A 15,030-nucleotide genomic window follows, 5' to 3' on the forward strand; every position below is an offset into this window, starting at 1 on the left:
CCCATCTAAGCAATAAAAAAAAAAGTTCTATTAGATTAGTGGTCGTAATTAAACCTGGTGAGCTGCGACAAAGAGGAGATTATTTGTCCAAGAGTAGATACCGTTGCTCTTGATGCCAATCTGAGAAAATCCATTTTTTAATAGTTATAGCTGACCCGGCAGACTCCGTAGTGCCTCAATCGATTTTGTATAAAATAAACTTAAAAAAAGGGGACACATCAAAGAAAAACCAAAATTGTTTGTTTTTATATAATTCCAAGCATTTTCATATTATTCACCTTTTAAACCTTCTCTGGACTTCCACGAATAATTCAAGACCAAAATTAGCCAAATCGGTCCATCCGTTTTCGAGTTTTAGCGAGCCTAACGAACAGCAATTCATTTTTATATATATAGAAGATAGTAGAAGAAGATTAGTGAGATTTTTGCTTTTAATAATAACGTTAAAAGTTGTAGTTACTATAATTTTATTTCTTTAGTCGAGAAGAACTATATAATTGTACTAAGATGTTGAATTTTCAACGCTTCTTCTGAAAAAGTACATAATTTGCATAAGTGATGTTATAGCACCGTATAATAAAATGAAAAGATACCTAAATAAATATGTATATGTATGTATATGTATACGAAATAGAGGGCACTCGCTGTCTGTTCATAAAATACGATTCCCAATAAATTATCGCATATCAAAACAAATAAAGAAAAATTTTTGTAAAGGAAAGCTTTGCGGTGAAAGCACACAATGGATCCATATTTGAAGTTGCAGTAGACCGTGTCATGAAAAATGGGCTTGGTGTAAGTTTTAAGAGAGGCGACGAAAAATATTGGCGAATTAACAGTAGAGACTGCTCTATTTGTAAACCTCGTTTCTCATGGTATGGATGTCTATGGATCTCTAGATAGAGCAGGTAAATAACCTGTTTCATAAAAATATGCTAAAAAAATTAAAATGATTGAATAAATGTTATTTTAAATGAAACTATATTGCTTATCAGTTAACAATAATATTTGACATTAATTAATAATTTGTCCTTATTCGAGTTTGTCCCACTTCACGTGTTGTTTGTTGTAGTTTGAATAGAATACAAATTAAAGTAAATATTTTTCGTCATAAAAGGTCAACTGGTGGGCCAAAGGTCTTCCCAGTTCCGCCAGAAGTGCCTGCTGCCCGAGTGTTTCTGAACGAATCCTAACACTTCATGGGAAACTGAAACGCGGTTTGCTGAGAAGATCGGGCTAGGAACTCAGCATCCACAGCTATGGGCTATGTTTCATGTTGAATTCTTCAGATCATCGAATGAAGGACATGAATTATGTAGAACTAGCTTTTGCCCGCGACTTCGTCCGCGTGGAATAGTTCACAAATAATGCTTTATTTTAGAACAAATTTGGTTAGCAGAAAAAACGTTATAGTGATCCAACCTTAACATATAGACATATGCTGTCGCGGACTTTTTTTTAGATCTTTTACAGGAGAACAATTCTGTCATACATTATTTTAGCGAAACTTTAACCGTATCTGCAGCGCACGCTGCGGAAGCTCTCGAAAGGGAAAAAAATCCGATTTTGAAACATTATTTATTGGTGCTCCGCTTGTATTGGTCTTGGCGTGATGTTATATAGTATATAGCCTTTCTCAATTAATGGGCTATCTAACACTGCTTGCTCCTGCACTGATTGCTCCTACCTACGTCGCACGCTACCACGCGATGCGCGTCGTTGTTATAGACTTTGTGCCCTGTAAGAAGGATAGCTGTCAGTGAGTCCAATTGAATTGAGTCCTTGGCCTCGTAATTTGAGTTCATCAGCGGTGTCATCTGTAAATTATAGATACTGGTTAACGTTCTCCAAGCAATACAAACTACAAAATCTTAAAATATATCTTAACTCGCTATCGCTTATGACATGTTTGTAAAATAAGTCATACTAAAAGTTATCGTGTAGAAAATTGCATGAACCATCTCTCTATATTTAAGTGTCGAACCGTATTAAATCCCTTATATTTTAGATGAAAGCAAGAAAAAATATTATTTTCTTTAAAAAAAACTTTTGAGTTTTACATCGCATCATATCGTATTAAAAAAAAGTGCGTACGTACAAAGTACACATGTCAGAAGTGAAACTTTTTTGGCGAACTAATTTATAAGTCTTGCTTATATTTATACAAATCTAACACTTTAGATTTCCGAGACTTAGAGGAAGGGAAAAAGGAAGATATGTTCCCGCCAAAAGTCTGTCAAATGTCAATCTCAAACCTCAGTGTTGACAGTCACATTATGTTTAGATTTCTAAATTGTAAATGACTAATATTTTGCCAATTGAATTGACTAATATAATTTCATGCTAATAAAAATCCTATTAACATTTTTCACAAAAAAATTATAAAATATTAGGCTGTATGGTATGATACATTTGCCTTTCCAGTTGGAAAAATACAACAACTACTACTACTGACATTTGACAAGTACTTAATTTCAATAGTAGTTTGATGTCACTTCCGTTGCATACCTGCGTGACGTTCTGTAAAAATTTTACCCTCATGCGCCTAAAGAAGTTTCACTTCAAAAATTAGCTCTTTAAATTGTTTTCGGATGTGAGTAATAGACTTCCACAAGAGTTGCTTAAGTTAAATTATTTAAGAAACTAATCTCCTACTTGGATGCTAAGAGTTGTGACTAACATATTTAACTTGCTCAAGTTCGGAGACATGCAAATGGATACAGACGAATCGTCACTAATGCTATTAAATAAGTCAGCTTAATTTACATGTTACCGACCGTGAGCTATCGTTCTCATAATTTCCATTTAAGGGGATTTTAAGTTCGTAAAGAAATTCCAATTGAAATTTATGGAATAACTACTCATGCAATTTAGCAAAATCTAGTGATATAACATTAAAAATAGTTAAGGCTTGGTTCAACGACCTCGTCCGCGCTAACTGAGTGCGCTTTCGATTGCGGCATAGATAACACACATAAACTAGTTATAGCAACTCAAGCATTCAACAAAAATGTTTACGGGCGTCGGCCACTAGATGGCTTCACTTCGATTAGTTTCTCATTGCTCCTGTAGATGGCAGTAACATATTACCTATCATATATTTTATTTTTAATGAAGGATTTTGTAAATTTTCATAAACCACAAATTGATAAAATTTAATCAGTTTGTCTATAATTAATAAAGACTTTATTTTTATTTTTTTTATTTTCTGTGTTTAACATATAAGTTTAGGGGCATTAGCTACAAGATGTCGCTAGTTTTCAGACAAAAAAAATATTTGTCTTAAAGTATCGTAGTTTCGTAAGGCTTAGCAAGATAGTGAATTACTTTATCGACTGTCAACGAGAAAATAAAAATTGTTTTTTGAATATTTTAAGTTGCATCTACCCTCTTCCTTGGATTATTTTTATCAAACACCTTATATCACTGTATACTCCTTTACCAAAGTAAATCAATAAGAATGTCAAACGTTTTGTTAATAATAGTACATCAGTGTCTAGAGCGTTCTGGCGGTATGTATACCTAACTGAATATACACGTAAACGGGGAATTCCCGTGGGAAACTGTGACATGCAAGCTCAATCGATTCTCGGACTTCCCCTATCGTATAAATACATTGTTGTGTTACTGAAGTTTCTTGTGAAAACTGATTTTTTTTTCATCTACCCCAACTAAAATATGCCTTTAACTTTAATATTGTTCTGTTGATATGTTAGCGTACTATCAACAGAAGCCAATAAAAACACAATATCTGGAATTAATTTATCCCTACGGTGTTTCCCGAGGTTTGATACGAATCGTAAGCGGACAGACAGCGATTTGGTTTTTAGCCTGAGCTTTGACAATGACCATGTGCGACCATGACATTTCTAGTGGAGCGTCTTTGAAGGAAATCGGATTTTTTTTATATTTATAAAAAGTTGGCTGGCTGGCTGCTTCAATATGTCGTGGCTTATTATATATTTAACTAGTGATCCCGCAGTAGTCGAAATTCGACTTTAAGTAATTGGAATTGTATGCTTAAACATTACATATTATGGTTCTATTGTCAAACATATTTATACTTCTTTAATATAATCACAGATTTCGCCAAAACTACACTATCGATAAATAACATTAAAGACAAACAATATTATGTAAACTATTCTCCATTTGACCACAGACTTTAAGCATTAACAAAAGTTTGACAATTGATAATAAACAAATAGTATATTTATATGTATGTGTGTGTGTCAAATACATGGTAGTGTGTGTAATGTTTTTTTATCGATTAAATGTATCCTTAATGCATAATTAAAAAAATATTAGCATTCTGCACTCCTTCTCTATATCCTCTATAAGTGTGGAAAATTTCATACTCCTCCGTCCGCGCAATTATCGTAAAAAGGGATACAAAGTTTTTGCTTCACGTATTAATATATAGATAACGACAAAACAAAACAAAAAATAACTGCTGTATCTAGCGTAAATGATACATACTCGTAAGTAAAAACCTATGAAGTATCCGTAAAACATATTAAACATCGGCAATGCTACCAAACAGTAAACTTTACCTGCATCGTAAAAAAAAAACCCGTAAAATCACCTTCGATATGTCTCTGGTTTCTGTGAATAAAGTTTTATGTGGCCATACTGGATATGTTATGTGAGTTTACGCGGTATATTACGGCGGTCATTGATACCGTCCTCCCATAAATACACAGATTCTGCGGAGTTATACATAAGAATATCTTTGCGGATATGGCTCAGGTTTTGAGCGGTTGAAGATGCTTAAGCGATACTGGCATTGCTGGCGTCCATGAGTGACGGTAATCACTCACCGTCAGGTGGGCCATGAGGCAGATAGACTTCAGAAATGCCTTGGGCATAATCAAGCGGTACTCTCCAAGAGCCTTGTTTGAAGAAGGACTTGTCATAGCGCTCGGGAAACACCGTGGAGGGGAGCACATTCCAAAGCCGGATGGTATGTGACAGAAAAGATCTCTGGAAACGCACTGTGGATGAACGCAATGGCTTCAGGTAGTATGGATGAACTCTACTCCGGTGGCGAGCGGTGCGATGGTAAATACCAGATGATGGAATCATTTCAAACAATTCCTCAGAGCACTCCCCATGGAACGTACAGTACAAGGCAATAAAAAATAATGTTTCAATACCCTAAGAAATTATTTGAAATCATTATCTTTTAGTAATGCAAAATCCGCCATCAGGGCAGAATCTATGACTATGGGGAAGAATGTTAGTCTTGAACTTCAACTAGACCGTACGATTCCGTGCGGCCTCGTGGTAGTTGGTACCTATCACCATCATTACTGGTGGTAGGACCTCTTGTGCGTCCGCGCGGGACCACAAGTACCACCGCCCTGCCTATTTCGGCCGTGAAGCAGTAATGCGTTTCTGTTTGAAGGGTGGGGCAGCGTTGTAACTATACTTGAGACCTTAGAACTTATATCTCAAGGTGGGTGCCGCATTTACGTTGTGGATGTATATGGGCTCCAGTAAACACTTAACACCAAGTGGGCTGTGAGCTCTCCCACCCCATATAAGCAATAAAAAAAAACCGGAAAATAATTCTCATATTTCCTAAAACATCTGATAATAAAAGTCACAGACAGACAATCATATTATTCTCGTTTATTTTAATATAAATAAAAGATATCTATGTGAATGTCATGTTTCCTTATTGGGCATTTCGCCAAAATAATAACGAACGGAAATCTTGTACAATACGTCTCAATGTAAAGATAGTTGTTACTTGTTTAATGTCGGAGCGGACTAGTTGGTGTAATGTTAACAAGGAAATTTTGAGGCAGTGCTGAGGTTAATGATGTTCATGAAACATTACTGATTCCTGGTCTTGGGACGTTTTTATTTATTTTTATTTGCATAGCTGGAAGGACGAGCTCACAGCCCACCTGGTGTTAAGTGGTTACTGGAGCCCGTAGACATCTACAACGTAAATGCGCCACCCACCTTGAGATATAAGTTCTAAGGTCTCAAGTTTAGTTGCAACGGCTGCCTGACTCTTCAAACCGAAACGCATTACTGCTTCACGGCAGAAATAGGCAGGGCGGTGGTACCTACCCGTGAGAACTCAAAAGAGGTCCGACCACCAGTGGTCCTGTGAGTCTGTTCCGTCCGTTTTCTATATATTAATACATGAAGCTTTGTATCCCTTTTTACATAAATTGCGCGGACGGAGGAGTATGAAATTCCCCACACTTATAGAGAATATAGAGAAGGAGTGCATAATGATAATTTTTTTTTAATTATGCTTTAATAATACATTAAATCAATAAATAAAACATTACACACACTATCATGTATTTGATACACACACATATATGTATATACTCTGTGTTTATTGTCAAACTTTTGTTACTGCTTAAAGTCTGTGGTCAAATTGAAGTCAAATTGAGAATAGGTTAATATTGTTTATCTTTAATGTTATTTGTCTATAGTGTAGTCTTCGCGAAATGTGTCATTATAGAAGTATAATAATAGTCTTTGACAATAGAACCATTGTTAAGGATCTCTAAATCCCCCTCCAAACAAGTTTTTATTCTCGCCCACCACCGAGCTTCACTTCATCAAGCGATCGCGAACGCATATACATCTTTAACGATTACATACATTATCTACTACAATATTCAACTTCATTATTATTTGTTCTTCAGTTTTTTATCTTTTAATATACTTGTAAATACGAGCCAAATCGTTTCATTGAAGAGTACAATAAGACATCCAGCAAGGAACATTGGTGACCTCGACGTGATCAACGTGATCAACATCAAACAGCAGGGAAGTGTCCATTCCTGATTTATATCTATTCTCATCATAAATCATCCATAAATTCATCCATAGGCCTTAGACTCGAACGAAAGTTAGCTTAATGTACTTTAAACTTTAACAAACTACCTCCATCTTAATAACTAAGAGTGAAATACAGTCAAAAGTTGATTATTACACATTAGTAAAGTCAAATATCATTTCGTAATCAATACTTCATTAAATACAACAAATTATTATAATATTACATTTTGTTAACGCTGAGATTGCAGTACAACGAGTTGTTACAATACATTTCGAAATAATTCTTTAATAACAAGCGTAAAAATTTAACATTAAATTATTCATCATACGCATTCATTTAATCATAACATTTGTTTTGAATAGTTCAATTTCTGCATTCCAGTAAACGCTTCGTGTCGCACTACGTGTGTCATTTCAAAGCCGTTCGTTCCCGCATCTGGCCGACTACACTTTATAAGACACTGCGCTGACCTTGACCCATTGTTAATTGAGGGCATTGACCGGATTGCATAATTTACGTAACATTCTATTTTAATTTTATTTATTTTTCTCGTTTGCTTTCAATTTTGTATTGCTCATTACTTTGCCATTATGTCTCATACTGAGAGATCTATCTCGCCAATCGGGAGTCTTAAACTAGATGTCCCCAGTGCAAGCACAGTAAGCACATTAAAAGAACTCAACGCTCGTCGTAGTTCCGTCAAGGGTCGTATTACTAAATATAAAAATTTATTTAATAAGATCTCAGAAACGCAGCCGGCCTTGCAGGTTGATTTGTGTATGCTTAATCAAAGATATGAAAGTTTGAGAGATATGTTTTCTAAGTTTGATGAATTGCAGACGCAGATAGAAATAATGAACACTGCTAATCTAGAAGCTGAACTAGATATAAGAGATGATATTGAGACAGATTTTTCATCACTTATCGCAAAAACTCAATTATTTTTGGAGGCTAATCAGACGCAACGCGAGGACTTTAGGCCCGCAAATTCTGAGATTTGTTCCAATTGTTCAAACCCAAGTCAACATAATAATATATCAGGCTTCAAATTGCCTACTATAAAAATTGCGAACTTTGACGGCACTTACTTTAAATGGCTAGAATTTCGAGACACTTTTACTTCATTGATCCATAGCAACAACAGAATTGAATCAGTACATAAATTTCATTACCTCAACTCTTATCTTGAAGGAGAGGCTGCTCACGTCATCCGCAATCTCGAAGTTAGTTCTGCCAATTATGATGAAGCCTGGCAACTTCTTTGCGAGAGATACAACAACGAAAAGCAACTGATAAGCAATCATTTAAACTCGCTCTGTAACCTTCAGCCCGTGTCTCGCGATTCATCTAAAGATTTAAAATTTTTAATCGATCACATTTCGAAAAACTTACGGGCTCTCAACACCCTGGGCGAACCAACGGCGTCGTGGGATACGCTAGTAATACATCTGGTCACTTCAAAACTCGATAGTAGCACTAATTTTAAGTGGGAGGAGCACAGGAGCAATTTCAAGAGATCACCTTCTCTTAAAGATTTTTTTTGTTTCCTGAAAGCTCGAGCCGATATTTTGGAATCAATACAATTGAATAGGACAGAGCGTGCTTCAATTAATAAACGTCCGCTAAATTCCTTCGATTTGAGCAAAGGTCAACGGCCTCAAACAAGATCATTTGTGATTTCAGCTGGCCAATCCTCCTCCTCGTCGACTTCCATATGCGTCCTGTGCGGTGGTGATCATCGCTTATATGATTGTGCGACCTTCTTGGCAAAATCAATCGCTGACAGGACCGCCGAGGTGGTGAGGTTAAGACTATGTTTTAACTGCCTACGCAAGGGGCATTCAGTACAACAATGTAGGTTAGGTCCTTGTTACATTTGCAAATTATTTCACAACACCCTACTACATAGGGATAATTCTCAGGCTGCATATATATCCAACGTTCAAGCACAAAGCTCGACAACCGAGGCGGGGTCTGAGGGTGAGCAGGCTACGTGCAATAGCGCTGTCAGTATGTCAGTGGGTTCCAAATCAAATGTACTTCTTTCAACGGCGATGGTCGAAATATACAATCCAAACACAAGACATCATGTCACGGCTCGTGCACTTCTAGACAGCGGCAGTCAGTCGTCCATTATTACAGAGAATTTAAAATTGAAATTACAGTTAAGTTCTTTACCGACTAAATTAAACATTATAGGGATTGGTAATCAAAACACATGCTTGAAGTCGTTGAATCGTTGCAACATAGTGTTGGCCTCAAAGTGTAACGATTATAATATTGAAACTTCATGTTTAGTGCTGCCTCAAATTACAACCAACCTACCTAATAAGACAGTAGATATTTCAGAAATACAACTTCCATATCATTTAAAACTCGCAGATCCTAAATTCAATTATTCGGCACCTATTGATTTACTAATAGGAGCCGATATTTTTTGGACTTTAATTGAACCGCGACAAATTTCTTTAGGAACCAACAAGCCCGTTATGCATAAATCCAAACTAGGTTGGATATTATCTGGTCCAATCTCAACCAGTCAAAACAATCACAAGAATTCTGTACATTGTAATTATGCTTTTATTCAATCGCGCGAGTCGAGAGTTTCAAATAGGTCTCTTAATGAGCAACTAGCTAAGTTTTGGGAAGTTGAGCAAGTACCTCAATACGATTCCCTCAAAACAGACGAAGAAATAGAATGTGAAAATCATTACGTTGCTAACACATATCGTAATGATGAAGACAGGTTTTGTGTGAGATTGCCGTTAGTTTCAGAGCCCACTTGCTTAGGCGGCTCATTCACACTAGCTAGAAACCAGTTCTTGTCATTGGAGAGACGTTTGTCAAAAAACAGTGACCTTAAAAATTTATATTCGCAGTTTATACATGAATATTCTGTGCTAGGCCATTTGTCTGAGTCGGAGATATTGATTCCTCGGCAATCTTATTTTATACCTCACCACGCGGTACTGAAACCATCTAGCGAATCAACCAAGCTGCGCGTCGTATTTAATGGTAGTGCGAAGACAACATCTGGATTTTCCATAAACGATTTATTAATGGTTGGCCCAAATATACAAGATAAACTTTTTAACATTTTGCTTCGATTTCGTCAATACACCTACGTAATATCAGCTGATATAGAAAAGATGTACCGACAAGTACAAATACAAAACAATGACCGCGATTTGCAAATGATACTTTGGCGTGATACAAGTACGGAGGCACTGAGATCACTGCGGCTCTATACAGTTACCTATGGCCTTTCTAGTTCAAGTTTCCTGAGCACACGTTGTCTGTGGCAGTTGGGCGAGGACTCTTGTGAACCTAAAATTAAAAATATTATTCAGAACGACTTCCTGGTGGACGACATGCTCACCGGAAGTGACAGTGAGACTGAGCTACATTATATTTAAAAAACCGTAGAGAGTACATTAGCAGCCGGCTGTTTCAATCTACGTAAGTACCGTTCAAATATACCATCTCTCTTGATCGAGCCGCAGTCTGTTCAACGTGAACTCATAATTAGTTCATCGTCACATACCTTAGGGATAGGCTGGAACCCCAACGAAGATTACATTAGCTTTCCTAGCAATTACAAAATTACAAAAAATATTCCTACCAAAAGATCAATTTTATCAGATTCATGTAAAGTTTTCGATCCTCTTGGATTGCTGAGTTTATTCACAATTAAACCTAAAATCATACTACAAAGACTTTGGCTGACTAAAATCGATTGGGATGAACCTGTTCCCGCCGACATAAGCAGAGCCTGGCAATCATTTCTTTGCAGCGTGTCTGAAATCCAACACTTGCGAATTCCTAGACATGTCTTATGTCCCGAGTCGATTAACACAGAGCTGCATTGCTTCTGCGATGCTTCACAGTCTGCCTACGCAGCATGCATTTATCTCAGATCTCACGACGCGCAAGGCAACGTGCGCGTACGCTTGTTATGTTCCAAAGCTCGAGTAGCTTCTGTGAATCCGATGACTATTCCAAGACTCGAGCTATGCGCGTGCGTCCTGGGCGCACAGTTGGTGAGTGCCGTGTGTCGCGCATTGCGATGCGCAATTTCCCACAAAATATTTTGGACTGACTCATCTATTGTGCTGACCTGGTTGAGTATGAGATGTGATAGACTGAAAACCTTTGTGGCAAACAGGGTAGGTACCATTTTGGAATCGACTGACATTTCTGAGTGGCGTCATGTGCCAACGTCGTGTAATCCTGCAGATTTAGCTTCACGTGGTTTGGATGTGTCTGCACCTCCTCAGATGGATCTTTGGTGGAACGGCCCAAAGTTCTTGAAAGAAAGGAAAAATGAGTGGCCAGCATTGTTTAACCACCGCCATTCCACTGATGATTTGCCGGAAATAAAGATTAATTTAGTGAAAACATCTAAAAACATGATACAGACATTAATACATTTTGATAGGTATTCTAATTTGCGCATATTGCAAAGAGCTTGTGCATATATTTTAAGATTCGTTTTAAATTGCAGAAACAAACTCAATAGAAAGAATGGTATATTGCAGCCTGATGAGCTCATCAATTCATTTGAAACTTTAGTGAGATTAGCTCAGAAGGATAGTTTTAGTGCTGAACTAGCCACAATCGATAATAAAGGCGTGCTGAGTCCGAACAATCCTTTAATTTCCTTAAGCCCGTTTATTGATGATAAGGGTATATTACGTGTAGGTGGTCGTTTAAATTATTCTTGTCAGATTTACGACAAACGTCATCCTATGCTACTACATGCGAAGCATAAATTGACAAAACTATTGTTCCAGCAAGAACATTTACGTCTTCTGCACGCTGGCCCACAGTTACTACTGTCCACTGTCAGAGAGTTCGTCTGGCCCATAGCGGGCAGAGATCTGGCACGTGCTACTGTGAGACAATGCATTGTATGCAGGCGGGCAAGTGCTAAGATGCTTGCACCTATGATGGGCGCATTACCCAGTCAACGCGGTGATCCTGACTTCCCTTTTATAAGTGCTGGTATTGATTTTTGTGGACCTTTCTTAATAACTGATAGGAAGGGTAGAGGGTGTAAGATATCGAAATGTTATATGTGCGTTTTCGTCTGCCTCAGATACAAATGTTTGCATTTAGAAGCCGTAAGCGACCTCACCAAAGAGGCATTCATATTATCGTTGCGTCGTTTTATCTCTCGCCGAGGTAAGCCGAAGGAGATTTTCTGCGATAATGGCAGAAACTTCGTATCTGCATCCAAAGAGATTACAGAATTTGTGAACTCTCATGCTGATGGCGTCGGTGGATTCCTTTCTAGTGAAGGGATTGATTTTAAATTTCAACCGGCATATGCACCACACTTCGGGGGTCTATGGGAGGCGTCAGTCAAATCAGCCAAATTTCATTTGAAAAGAATTCTCGATAACACTCACTGCACATTTGAAGAATTAGCTACTTTGTTTAATCAAATCGAAGCCATACTCAATAGCAGGCCTTTATGTCCCTTATCTTCCTCTCCTGATGACCTTGCTCCTCTGACTCCCGGACACTTCCTCATTGGAAGACCTTTGACGTCTTTGCCATCACCTAACTACATGCAACTTAGTACCTCTAGATTGAGCCGATACCAACACTTGGAGCAGATTCGTCAACATTTTTGGAATCGATGGCAGCTAGAGTACTTGAACGAATTACAGCAAAGACACAAATGGCGCGTACCAGCAAGATCAATCCAGAATGGTGACTTAGTTCTACTGAAGGACGAGAATATTCCACCGATGCAATGGCGGACGGGTCGAGTCATCAACCTATTTCCAGGAAAGGACAATATCGTGCGAGTAGCCGAAATCAAAACTTCGACTGGCGTTTATCGGCGTGGACTTCGATATCTTTGTCCTCTATTGGATATTGCAGAAGATTCTTCATTGGAAGCAAATGCTTCCAAGGCCCCGGAGGATGTTAAGGATCTCTAAATCCCCCTCCAAACAAGTTTTTATTCTCGCCCACCACCGAGCTTCACTTCATCAAGCGATCGCGAACGCATATACTTCTTTAACGATTACATACATTATCTACTACAATATTCAACCTCATTATTATTTGTTCTTCAGTTTTTATCTTTTAATATACTTGTAAATACGAGCCAAATCGTTTCATTGAAGAGTACAATAAGACATCCAGCAAGGAACAACCATCATAATGTTCAAACTTATAATTTCAATAAATTATAGTCTAATTTCGACTATCTCCTGCGGGACCACTAGTAACCTTAGATTCACGACGACAAAATAAATTGACCCGTTTCGCTTTTGCGTGATCTGCAATTTTTCGCATAGAATATCTCTGTTTCGCAGACTATCCAATTCTCTCAATAAAATATTTTGTCATTCGATTATTTAATTGTATGACGATGAAGGGATTCACGTAAAAATCGATTATTCAAATGGATCGAATAATCGTTTCGCTCGCCCCTAGCGGCTTCCCTCCGAGCTTTCCACGACATTGCCGAGAAAGCTACAAGAAATGCGACTTAGACATGCAAATGTCTTCTGCACTGTTTCTTATGAATTCAAAAGCTTTAAACTTTTATGATATACTACTAGATCTCTCGCCCGGGGACTTATTCATTAAATATTTATGTATTTTTTTCTTTTTTTGTCTGTTACGTACTAAGGGTTTTAAATGTTTAACATGTAAATTGGACAGTTAGCTACGGAACAAACAAACAATGGTTATTTATTAACCGGTGTTGTCAATAAACGGTTTAATGGCAAGCTTCTATGACATTGACAATGTTAAGACATTGTTAAGTTTAGTTAAGTCATACGCCCCGAAGTTCGATGTATTATTACTTCGCGTGGTCACAATGATCATCAACATCCTGCATGTGCGTATACATTCATTCTAAACCAATCCTTTTTTTTTTTTTTTATTTTTTTTTTATTGCTTAGGTGGGTGGACGAGATCACAGCCCACCTGGTGTTAAGTGGTTACTGGAGCCCATAGACATCCACAACGTAAATGCGCCACCCACCTTGAGATATAAGTTCTAAGGTCTCAGTATAGTTACAACGGCTGCCCCACCCTTCAAACCGAAACGCGTTACTGCTTCACGGCAGAAATAGGCGGGGTGGTGGTACCTACCCGCGCGGACTCACAAGAGGTCCTACCACCAGTAAAAATTTTATTCGCACAGTTCTCTAATCCGACCACGACGGGACTACCCAAAGCCGCCGTCTCCCGAAACATGTCTTGTCGGATCCCCCGGATTCACTCTCGCTGCTTTTAGAACCCTGAAGCACCGGTCACCGTCCTCGTCGAACTCGTCGCTACGACGAAGAATTCGACGAACGAACTAACCAATAAAGACACAGTCCGGTTTCTCGCCGGATCTTCTCAGAGGGTCGCGATTCCGATCCGGTGGTAGATTCTGCGAAGCACTGCTCTTGTTAGGGCTAGTGTTAGCAAATTCTCTCAGGTTGAGCCCGTGAGCTCACGTACCCGTCCGGGCGTAGCTGGAATAATAGCCCCTTAGGCTACTAACAAATAAGTAGGGATAAAAAGAAAGTTCGCATGCTTCTCTGAAGTCAGTAATCTGAAACAGAAATTCGATATATATGTAATGTTAGAATAATGTTTCGTTATAATTCCTGACGGCTTCCAGCGAAGGATGAAAATATTATTATAATTAAACTTTAGGCTTCTCATATAGCTTGTACTAAACAACACTTGATAATCAGCTTTTAGTTGAAGTCGTCGTAGCCAAAAGGATAAGACGTCCGGTAAATTCGTATCTAGCGATGAACCAATGTTCGAATCCTAACTAGCCTAGAACTATATAGGAAGTAAATCGTTAACAAATGTTCACTATTGACTTCCACGGTGAAGGAATAACATCGTGTAATAAGAATCAAACCCGCAAAATTATAATTTGCGTAATTACTGGTGGTAGGACCTCTTGTGAGTCCGCACGGGTAGGTACCACCACCATGTGTATTTCTGCCGTGAAGTAGTAATGCGTTTCGGTTTGAAGGGTGGGTCAGCCGTTGTAACTGTACTGAGACCTTAGAACTTATATCTCAAGGTGGGTGGCTCATTTATGTTGTAGATGTCTATGGGCTCCAGTAACCACTTAACAACAGGTGGGCTGTGAGCTCTGGTCCACCAATCTAAGCAATAAAAAAAATTATTTTAGTAGGCATATCCATATTAGGCCGACGTCACTATCTTCAATGAAG

The 15,030-nt window shown here is 38.1% G+C and overlaps 2 protein-coding genes across 3 annotated transcripts in view; both read left to right on the forward strand.

Moving 5' to 3' along the window:
- Positions 1-15,030, forward strand: part of kek5 (leucine-rich repeat, immunoglobulin-like domain-containing kekkon 5 protein) — a 248,501-nt gene that overhangs the window by 220,640 nt on the left and 12,831 nt on the right. The gene's annotated exons all lie outside the window — the stretch shown is intronic.
- LOC149499547 (uncharacterized) lies at positions 7,340-13,692 on the forward strand. The gene is made up of 2 exons (XM_089739706.1): positions 7,340-8,613; positions 11,608-13,692. Exons 1-2 carry the CDS (start codon positions 7,405-7,407, stop codon positions 12,763-12,765), a joined length of 2,367 nt encoding a protein of 788 aa, XP_089595832.1. The 5' UTR covers positions 7,340-7,404; the 3' UTR covers positions 12,766-13,692.

This window comes from Bombyx mandarina, chromosome A1 (assembly GCF_030267445.1).
Source record: "Bombyx mandarina strain Sakado chromosome A1, ASM3026744v2".
Taxonomy (NCBI): Eukaryota; Metazoa; Arthropoda; class Insecta; order Lepidoptera; family Bombycidae; genus Bombyx; species Bombyx mandarina.

Excerpts from the sequence above, each read along its gene's own strand:
- LOC149499547 (XM_089739706.1), top strand. The coding sequence starts at position 7,405 with ATGTCTCATACTGAGAGATCTATCTCGCCAATCGGGAGTCTTAAACTA. Across the intron at positions 8,614-11,607 it reads CTGACAGGACCGCCGAGGTG|CAAGAACATTTACGTCTTCT; the intron begins GTGAGGTTAAGA and ends CTATTGTTCCAG.